At 44.4% G+C, this 10,211-nt stretch overlaps 1 protein-coding gene across 1 annotated transcript; it reads right to left on the bottom strand.

Moving 5' to 3' along the window:
- Positions 1-408: 408 nt before the first annotated feature.
- Positions 409-4,854, bottom strand: LOC131571440 (purpurin). The gene is made up of 4 exons (XM_058824155.1): positions 4,738-4,854; positions 3,162-3,298; positions 1,688-1,800; positions 409-635 (listed from the first exon to the last, which is right to left on the bottom strand). Exons 1-4 carry the CDS (start codon positions 4,852-4,854, stop codon positions 409-411), a joined length of 594 nt encoding a protein of 197 aa, XP_058680138.1.
- Positions 4,855-10,211: the final 5,357 nt, after the last annotated feature.

Genomic DNA, 10,211 nt, shown 5'->3' with positions numbered 1-10,211 from the left:
CTGCTCAGAGCCCCTCCTTCCTGGAGGCACCTTTTCATCTTTTCCTGGAGGACACTGCATGGACCCATGGTAAGATGCTATTATGCAAGTGGCCAGGACAAGGATTTCCAGGTGCAGAGACCCTGGCTTGTTGCATCCATCCCTGTACTGTCTACTACAGTAACAAGGCTGATCTTCATTTGGTAGTGTACCAGATTCAACACACAGGATTCCGGTAAGTAGCAATCTTAAGGCTGCAGAACCAGCCTGTAGCAGGCTCTTGTTCTGTTATGGATTTCCCTTTGTAGCTCTTTTCCTACTAGATCTAACATGAGGAAAAGGTTACAAAAAAAGAACAGCTGTGTTTGCTGTAGTTCTGTCACATTAACAGAAAATACAATCATGTGTGCAACTCAGTGAGTTTGCTAATTAGGCTGAAGTACCTGACTGGAGCACAGGCTGGAACTGGCCAGACATGCAGATTTCCTCCTGCTTTTGACGCACAATGCGCTGGATGGCTGGGGGGAGGCCACGGGGGTTGCGCGAGAAGATCAGGGAGTAGCCATCGTCACAGGAGCCGTCCTCCTTCAGGCTGCGGCAGGCATAGGTGATGGCATAGTTATCATAGTCAGTGTCAATCACCCAGTAGTTGTCCCCTGAAACAACAACACACAGCTTTGTCACAGTGGGCACAACAGAGCAGAGGTGGATCCTTCAGCAGGGAGGTGGCAAACTCGTGTTAGGGATAGCTTTCCAAAGGATCTATAATCACGTCACACATCCAGCTTATCTCCACACCATGAGGGGAAGAACGGGGACAAGCACAGGGCATCTTGAGACCATGATTTTCCCCACGATGCTCGGTGCATTTTCACCTTTTGTTTCTTAGGCTAAAGGTATTAGGAGGACTAGGATTTTCTAGGTTTTCAATGAAAACATACTTCTTTATGTTGCTTGATCAAGCATGGTGGAAGGAAGGACATACATTTCCTATGCAGGAAGCCTCAGTAAAACATTCCTTCTGTTTCCTAGCCTTTCTCTACTTAGTTCTTTTTGGTGTGGCTTATCTGCCAGTACTAAGGTAATGTACTTCTTTCTTACACCTTAGAAGTCCTCCCCAACTTCCACAGCTGAGGAACTGCAGCTGTGGGAGGCTTGAGCATGAAGGATGGGCTTTGAAGGGCACGTAAGGTTCAGCATGAGCCATTTCTAAAGGTACACTTGAGTTAACAGCTCCATTTCTTTGAGTCCAGCTGTGTCTCTCTGAAATGAGTCCTGTTGCTGGGGTGCAGCTGTGGGTCTACGTGTCTCCTCTGTTTAGCTATGGGTAGTACAGGGGCAACTGACCTCAGCACTTCCATAATGCCCACAGTGGGCCCCAGGAAGAATGGCTTCCCTAGGCTGAACACCACAATTGGCTGTACAGAACCCATTGTGTGTGGCCCAAAGCCTGTAAGCCTCCTTGTTAACATATATAGTGTATGAGAAGGATGTGTGGGGAGCCTCTGGATGCTGCCTGTTCTGTGGAGATAAAATGCACTGCTTGGATAAAGCATGCTCTCCCTAAAAGGATGTTTCAGGGGAGCTTGGAGCAATCCCAGCTGAACTGTTTTTCCTGCTTATATGTGGAAATGCACATCTGGACAGCTGTAATTGACAAAATCCTCAGCAATTGAAAAGTGTCAGGGGGCTGGAGAATTTAACTTACCACCACTGGAGAGGTAGCTGGCCAGTCCCTGGTAGGTCATATACATTTTTGCTGGAGTGGTTGGGTCAGGTACCGTGTACTGAGCAGCCATGTCAGCGCAGATCACCCAGAAACTGCAACAAGATCCATAACATTCAAGGTAAAACCTGGCAGCATGAGAACTTCAAATGGGTGTCCTCTCAGGGCTTGGGTACAAGTCCCTCAGGCATGGGGCATGGCCTTTCTAAATGCAAAGTCACTAATTAATGTCATTAAGTGATGGAGATCTGTGACACCCCCCAAACACACATCAATCACAGCCAGTGATTGCTGCTGCCCTCTGGTCCCCAACTGCTGTAAGGCTATGCTGTGGCTGGGGCAGTACCCTCCTTCAGTTCAGTAAGATTTTTGCCACCCATTTTTGTACAAGCAGACAGACACCAAGCACAATAATGAACATTGTTTCTTGGCTTCCTGCTAGCAGTCTGCAGGGTGAGCTCACCTGCATTTGGGATGTTTTGGGCTCAGTAGATGTGCCCCAGGAAGAGGCAGGGACTTGGCTCTGCCCTGTCTATCCCTTCCTGGCAGTATGGGCACAGCAATGTCTGTTACAAGCACAGTAATAGTTACAGCTCCTCTGCCAAGCTGGTGAAAAGCTGTCACAGAGCCTTTGAGAACCCTGTGGGTGTCCATTGTTACAATGCCCTTCTCTGTTTGGTATCTCTTTGCTTTGAATGCCATCCGCATTTCAACACTCTTTGTCAAGCCTTACCTGGATTAGTGAAACAGTGGAAGGGTCTTCATTCCCTTCCTTGCTCAGGCTGGGCTTTCTCTTATCCTACCTTTACATAAATAAAATTTGCAGCATCCTTGAGACCCCATTTGTTTTTTGAAGAGTCCTTTCATGCATCTTCCCCCTTGCACAGTATGGCATGCCTGCAAAACCTCATTTGCCCATTCCCAAAATATCTTGGAGTGCTGCACTGTTAAGATGTACAAGGTTCATAGCCACCTGCTAGTGCTAGCATATTGGAAGCCACAGATTTTCTCTTTTGCACTCAGAAAGCTATTTAATCTCTTTACATGCCGTAATTCCTTGTAGTAATCATGACCAACAGGCAAAACTCTAAGCTTCCTGCCATCTGTCCATTCAGGCATTGCAATTACATCTAAGAGTTAACCACAAGTTTTTCTCAGAAATCTTGCATCTTGGCAGCCTTCATTAGGTCCTTTACTTGATTGCAATTAATTTATCTAACCATTCCATCAATCAAGACTTGACTTAATAATTAACTTTATGCAGTAGTTTTGTGACAGGCTGTGAACAATCTCAAAAGTGTCTAACCTCTATCTTCTAATCTGATATTTTAGCTAAACTTCCCATTTTGATGATGAAAACTCAGCCATGTTGTGTGCTCAGGGTTGATCATCATCCATGTCCCCCTCATCCAGTGCCTCATGCCAGCAGCTAGAGTTGAAAGTCAAGAGAGCTCACCCAAAAAGCTTCACTCGGCCTTTGGAGGATGCCGTCATTGTGCCGTCTTCCTCCACAGTGTATTCAGCAGAGATGTTGTCCTGAAGGAAAAGGCCTTCTGGATCCTTCTTGGCCAGGGCATACCATTTCCCTGCATACTGTCATGAAAGTGCATTAATATCTGCAATAGCCACCATGGCAAGATTAGCACAAAAACAATTTTGTGAATCAAAGTGCCTTTCTAACTCCCCACTGCATGATAAAAGCCAGTCTGAGTCAGGAGGGAATGTAGCACACAGATCTGCCGCGCTGCCTGATGAACCCTTGCCTCTGTGCCAGAAGAAGTGGGTCTGGCAGCTCTGCACTGTGTGTGTAGTCCTTGTGAAGTGAGACATTCCTGTCACAGTGACCCCACACCAAAAGCATCTCCCATCCGAACACATCTTCTGAGAGTCAGACTGGTTCTTCCCTGTTCAAGCCCCTTCTCTTCCATGGAATACCATACCAAGTTCAACAATATCAAATTGCAGGTACAAGGACTGTAGCAAGCTGGCAAGAGACAATCTCTGTGGCTGCCACGGGCCACAGTTGATCTCTGATGGGGAAAAGGGCCTACCCAGCAAAGCAGAAAATGATTACTATATGCTCAGAACATGGAGAGGGTGTTTTGGGGAGAGTAATGGCAGAGACAAATGGACTCAGATGAAGAGAAAGAATATGTTCATGCAAAAAATGGATCCTGAAAATGTATAAGAAGTATCTAGTTAAAAGAAAACAAGATCTTAACAGGTGACTGACAGAGAGGGAGACCCTTAAAAGTTAACATTATCAGTAGAAATGCTGAGAAGAGCAGGAGCTGGCTAGGTGTTAAAATTGATTCTGCAGTGAAGCTAATAACATCTGTTAGGCAAGTTATGTGCTTAAGCCTGCAAGGCCGCGATTCCTAATACAGGAGCCCGAGCAAAAACTTTGACTTTTTAAACTGGGATATTCCCAAAGCTCTCCCTGGACATGATTTGTTACCAAAGCAAAGCCAATCTTGTATAGACGAAAGGCTTGCCACATCCCAGATGCCCCTACAGCTGTGGTGTTTGCTGACCATTAATTAACATACGTACTGACACATGTCTGGACTTTTCCAACAGCAGATTAGCCATCATTTTCTCCTCAGAAGCACAAATGATGTGTTTAAACAGGAGTCAGTGCTCAGCATAGCAGACTAGGTAAGATTTCCATTTGCTGTGACTCCCAAGAATGACTGGTGATGGGTGCAAGTACCCTAGGGCTTGTGCTTGAGCTTCCTCTCTGATGTAGATCTAAATTGTTCCTTTCATGGAACTGCCTGAAGCTCAAAATTGTGCCAAGCTAACAGAATATAAGCTCTAGTAACATCCCTGGCTTTCAAGGCCAGTTTTACTGTAGTGTTCAGAAGGTTAAACAGTACTGAGATAACTACAGGAACAGCATCGGCAACACGGAATATGAAAGAAGTTAGCTTTTTGGTGAAGAACCCCTTTAGATGAACAAAGCTCATAATCTGGAAAAGCAGTGTATATGTAAAGCTTCTGCACATGTACTATGAAGTAACCATAATTACCCTTTTTGGATCAAAATTGTCTTTCACAGAGAAAGAATCCACTGCACAGGTCTGAGCTAGGCTATATTCAACAGTGTAGAAGACCGAGGCCAGGAAAACATACTGTGCGTATTTCATTCTGCAAGACAAAAGCAAACATGGGGGTTTATTTCATGCAGTAGATGGAGGTAGATAGTGCTACAGATGCATTTCCACCATTTAAGACTAGTTTTTTTCCATACTACTATCCATTGATACTGACAACCAGCTCTTCCATTGATACCGAGTAATTGTGGTGCCTAAATTCAGCCAAAACCGAACATCGATGGCAATTACTTTGGAGAAGTATTTTGCTTGCCAGAAGTAGTAATGCAATTCATTGTATTTTTGCATTATAAATCAAGCCAGACTATGGATAAGGTCAGTAAGATTTGGTAAAAAATTGAAATGTTTTGAATTTTGTTTTCACAGCAAGAAAAATGTTCTGATGAGCTCTGGTAAAGCACTGTACATTGTAAAGATGTTGTTTCTAATTATTTCACAGTGAGTGTCCACTTTGCTTTCAAGCCAGCAAAGCCATGTTCCTTATCTCCAGTTCTGCTCACCAAAACAGGCCTCTCCTGGGTGCCCACTCTAATGGCATAACACATCTTGGTATTGGCTGCCCTCTGACCATTCCTTCAACAAACATGACAAATAATATTAATTTTCTAGAGGCTTGATCTGTCATTGCACCACAACCACTAGGTGATCATGGCTGTTTTTCTCCTGGGGTATCCCACCTCATCCATATGCCAGCATATTTGTTTCTCAGACTTCAGGAAGAGAGAACCTTCATTACACATTCTTGCAGAGTATTTGACACTGAATACCTGTCCTAATGCCAAGATAAAACAGTTATCTAACACTTGTCAGCACCATTCAAGCTGAGCTCCCAACCCAGAGCCCAAACACCCATGCAGAAACACTAGGTTGTTCCTAGCTGCTGCCATGCAAGCTGCATTTCCCTGCTGCAAGATATGCCAGTCTCATCCACCTCTGCTGAAGAGAGACCTACCTGCTGAGTGGAGATGTTGGAGATCCTTGAGACTACTCTGCTTCAGTCTTTGGACTGCAGGTAGCAGGAGGGTTTTGTGTCAATTGCCCTCCAGCTCCCTTTAAATAAGGAATCTACAAAGTCACTAATTGGTTATTTTTGCTCGTGTGCCTGAATAAAACACTTAATCTTGGATAATCCATTATGTAAAAACCAACTGTAATCCTCACACTGGTGGGTCTGACTGCTATACTAATACAAACACAGCTTTTACATAATGGGAAAAGCTGCCCAGAAAGCTAATAAATCTCATGATTTGATTGTGCCACTGCTTTGTCTCATTGAAGTCTTTCTGCCTCTAACACATGTTAGGAGAATAAGAACAGAGCATTAATTAGAGAAACACTTGGCCTACACACATGCATCTGCATAGGCACGTGTTTTAACAGCTTGCATGGAGCAGGTACATAATTAGCTTTTCTCATACCTGCATCATCAAATCAAGGTGATCCTTTCAAGAGCAGGAAGACATTATGCATTACCTACATGGGGGAGGGGACAAAAAAGTGCAAAAATACAGTTTAGCCTTCATGTTCATATTTGAATCTTGAGACTCCTCCGTTCTCCTGTGCAGTGAAACATTTTTATGTAAATTCTTCCTAGCTAATTTTGTCAACATTTCCAGTTACAGAAATATTACAGCTCTCTCCTTCCCAAAATGTTCCTTCTAGTAGCCTCTCATGGGAATACAATACATCAGAAAAAGACAAGAAGGCAGAGATCACTAGAAGAGTACTTTTGACAGCAAATCATGCCTACCATTCTCAAGTGCCCACATAACTTCTTTAACTGCAAAGGTTGCTCCTGAACTCTTTCTCCCAGGCTCACCTGGGAGGTCTAAGACTTCAGACATTCAAGTAGGAGTTGATGGTACTAGCAGCTATTCCTCACACTGGGTGCTAAGTGCTGGGGAGCCTTGGGCATAACCACTAGGGACAACCCTATAATTCCTATGGAGTCAGCCCAGGAAGTCCTGAAGCTTTTGATTCTGATCCAACAGCCTGGACTTCTAGAGTGAGACCAAAGCCTGCTGGATGTTTTGGGCTTGCTCCAGTGACCACTTACTGCCTCTTGCCCAGGACTTCTTGAGCAGAAGTGCACAACTTTGCCCTGTAGGTTCTGTGAACTCTGTTGCTTTCCAGGCAGCTTGTCTAGGGCTGCCCATTGCCTGGAAAAAGCTGTCCTTGCTTGCTGCCAGGGGCAACTTTGATTTGGCCTCTGTGCAGCTTCCATTTACACTTCAGAGGGAGGCAGTGGTACTTTGCATGTAGAGCAGTGACTGAACCTATCCTGTTCACTGTCCTCAGAGGCAGCCTGGGCAAGCCCACACAGGAATGAGCTCATGGCACCTGGGACTGCTTGGCCACTTAAAGAGTTGCATAAAAAGTAATGTCTTAAACTGCACCTCAGGGCTAGATGCCCGGTAGGTTTTAAAGGGACTGACACTGAATATAAAATACACTCTTTCACCCTGACATGGGGATTTGACAGAGAACAAACTGCAGTGTTTTCTGTAAATTAGGAGCCTTCCAAACACTTATCAGTTCATCTGTTTCCAACAAAAGAGATTAGTTTATGTCCATGTGAGACATAGGTGACACCTGAAGCCATGCTTAGATGGACCTCTTAATCCCCTGGGGATTAGACACATGCTAATAATAGCTAATCACAGCACAAGATTTTGGTTGGTGAGCATAACATCTGTCACTACATTACTTGCTGTTTAGAGCAAGAAGAAAACAAAATGAAATTTACCTTCATTTCTGCAGTATTATGGCCATTTGTACTGGGCATAGGGGAAAAAAAAAGGAGGAATCAAAACATTGAAACATATTCCTGGGTTTGTTGAATTTGATGTAACATGAAACAGATTTTATAAAACAAAGATGTGTTTGGCTGTCAAAGAAGATACCCAAGAGCCTGTTACAGACTTGCTCACCAAAACCAGCTGGTTTTTAGTAGAAGAGATGGCCTGACTGTTCAGTGTACTGAACTCAGCACAAGGATAGCTTTTAATGCTAGTTTTAATGACATGTAGCAAAACAGGTATGCAAATGAGATGATTAATCTTATCTTCTTCCCTATCCTGTGAAATACGTCACCAGCAGTTTCAGATTTCCTGCACCTAGCAGATCCTCCTTTTGCCTTATTATTGGAATAAGCATTGGGTAAACTGCTCTGGGAATTGCTGCAATTGCACTGCAATCTCAGATTTAGTAATTTGTGCTGCTAGCTCAGCAGCCGATGCCACAGGATGAGAGCTCTGAACATGCTCCTGCATCAGGCGCTAAGTTCCCTGCTGTCCAGCAGGTGATCAAATTGTGGGTTTGTTTGCCAAGGCACTGGAGAACAGCAGGTGCATTCTGAGTTGCCCCTGACAGCTTCTGCAGTGGTTATTGCCCCATGACCTGTGGGAACTTCATCCTCCCGTTTTCCATTTAATTAATGCTGCTGATGCCGGGCTTTTTTTCAGGGGTGTCGCATGGCAGTGCCTGCATTGCTGAGAACACACATCCCAGTCCCAGGTTTTCCAGGGGCTGGGAGGGCAGTGGTAGTCTGCTCCACTCCTTCGTTGGGGCAGGACACAGGAGAAATAAGGCTTCCCTGCAGTGGGACACCACGTCAAGGCTGCGGACACAGAGGTTTTCAGTTTCTGTGACTTCTGCTCAGAAATGTGGACCTTTTCCAAGGAAGTGAGTGGTGCAATAAAGGTGAAGAGGAAATTGTTTGAAGTTTGTTCTTCTATGGTTCAAGGGTAAGATTTGTGGGTGTGTTATATAATTAGGTTAAAAAGGCATCATAAATCACTGCATTAGGACTTTCAAGTCAATATTCAAATACCTCACAGTTTTAAATGACAGGAACTGAGATACACGTTTCCCTTCTGAAAAATGATAGTGTAATTCTTGCTGACTGTATTGACTGACAATTGGCAGAGCAGGGCCTCACATGCGCCTGTGCACACAACACATCTCAGAAAAAGGCACACACTTTTCACTATGTTTCTAAGTGAAACAGGGGGGCTGCTCAAAACAAGAGAAGTCAAGAAGCCTCAGCTTCTCTGCCATGATGGGCAGTCAGCCCGGAGGGAATGGTTTTCTCAGAGCCTTGACAAAAGCGTGCAAGAAAAATTAAGTTCCAGCCTCTCTTCCAAACCCTTCCATATCTTGCTGCCTTGGTAGAACAGGGTGAATGCAGAGCTGGCTAAAATCTCTCCTTCAGTGGGATTTTACCACGCAGTGATCTGCTGGCCAAAGAAGCAATTTAAGGTTTTGTGCCATCTGCTGGTTTCTGCACAACTGTGCAGATGGTGGTTGCAGCTTGATCAGTGAGCTGCTGGATTTCCTCCCAAGTTGTGGCAGTTCCCCAAATGGCCTGCTGCTAATCTCTACCAAAAGACAGCTCAGGCCTAAGGCAACCTCATGAAAAAGAGTCTATTTGGGGCCCTCAGATAAAAATATGAACTTTTTGTTTGTAATTTTCTAGTACTTACTATGAGGTATACTGTTGACATATCTCTATACCTATCTAATATTTACTACTGCTGAACTGATCCATTTCCAGACATTGGCAGGTTTATTCTCTTTAACTGCAGCATTTGTTTAAAGATACAATGTTTGCCTTTTTCATGCCTGGCTGCCAGGCCCTGGAGGGCAAAGACCAGCTTTTTCAGCCCAAGAGGACTGTAGAGCTTGCCATTTCATCGTGGACAAGGAGGCAGGTGTGGTCATCACAGGGAGGCATCTGCAAAGAGGAAAGGAGCTCACTTCTCTGGAGATAAGGTCTTTACACTTGAAAAGATCTCTGATATATCTCTATGGCCTGATCCTATTCTTCTCTTGGGGGAAGGCAAGGGGAAGGCGAGAGGAAGGAGATTGTTTCCTTCAGACAGGACTAGCCTCTCCCACATTTCTAAATGAGCTAACAGACCCAAGTTAATTTAATTCCTGGTGTTATTCCCAGGATGCCTGCCAAAAAGAAGGAGGAACAGAGATCATGTGAATATCCCTGAAGGTATAAGCCATGTGTGTAGTATTTTCTTTCCTTTTCTGTTCCTGCAACAGAAACAGTGTAACACAAAAAAATGCAGGAATAAATCTGTAGGCTCTAACTGGTTGCAAAGCATGATGTAACAAGAGACCACGTGTCCACATGTTTCAGACAGTAAATTCTGCCTTCAGATTATTGCATCAGATTACTCCAATGGGATATATACAGCTCTTTTGTAGCACGCACCTCAAGGTGTGTTACAAAAGTGATACTCCTGGCACAGAGCTTGAGTAGTTATGGGTAAGCCAGGATGTCCATGCCAGCCCTGATGATGGATTTAAAAGCTAAAACCAGAAGCACAAATTACAAAAGCCAAGGAAATCTGTATGGGCACGCAGTCAAAAGCCAT

Source organism: Ammospiza caudacuta, chromosome Z (genome assembly GCF_027887145.1).
Source record: "Ammospiza caudacuta isolate bAmmCau1 chromosome Z, bAmmCau1.pri, whole genome shotgun sequence".
NCBI classification, from domain to species: Eukaryota; Metazoa; Chordata; class Aves; order Passeriformes; family Passerellidae; genus Ammospiza; species Ammospiza caudacuta.
Note: the sequence above shows the minus strand (reverse complement) of the source record. Positions and strands in the feature narration are given on the sequence as shown.

What these genes read in the sequence shown, in the direction of transcription:
- LOC131571440 (XM_058824155.1), bottom strand. Translation starts at nt 4,854, where the DNA reads ATGAAATACGCACAGTATGTTTTCCTGGCCTCGGTCTTCTACACTGTT. An exon ending in ACAATTTTGATCCAAAAAGG is followed by an intron (nt 3,299 to 4,737) that starts GTAATTATGGTT and finishes CTTTCATGACAG; the next exon opens with TATGCAGGGAAATGGTATGC. An exon ending in CAGCTACCTCTCCAGTGGTG is followed by an intron (nt 636 to 1,687) that starts GTAAGTTAAATT and finishes TTGTTGTTTCAG; the next exon opens with GGGACAACTACTGGGTGATT.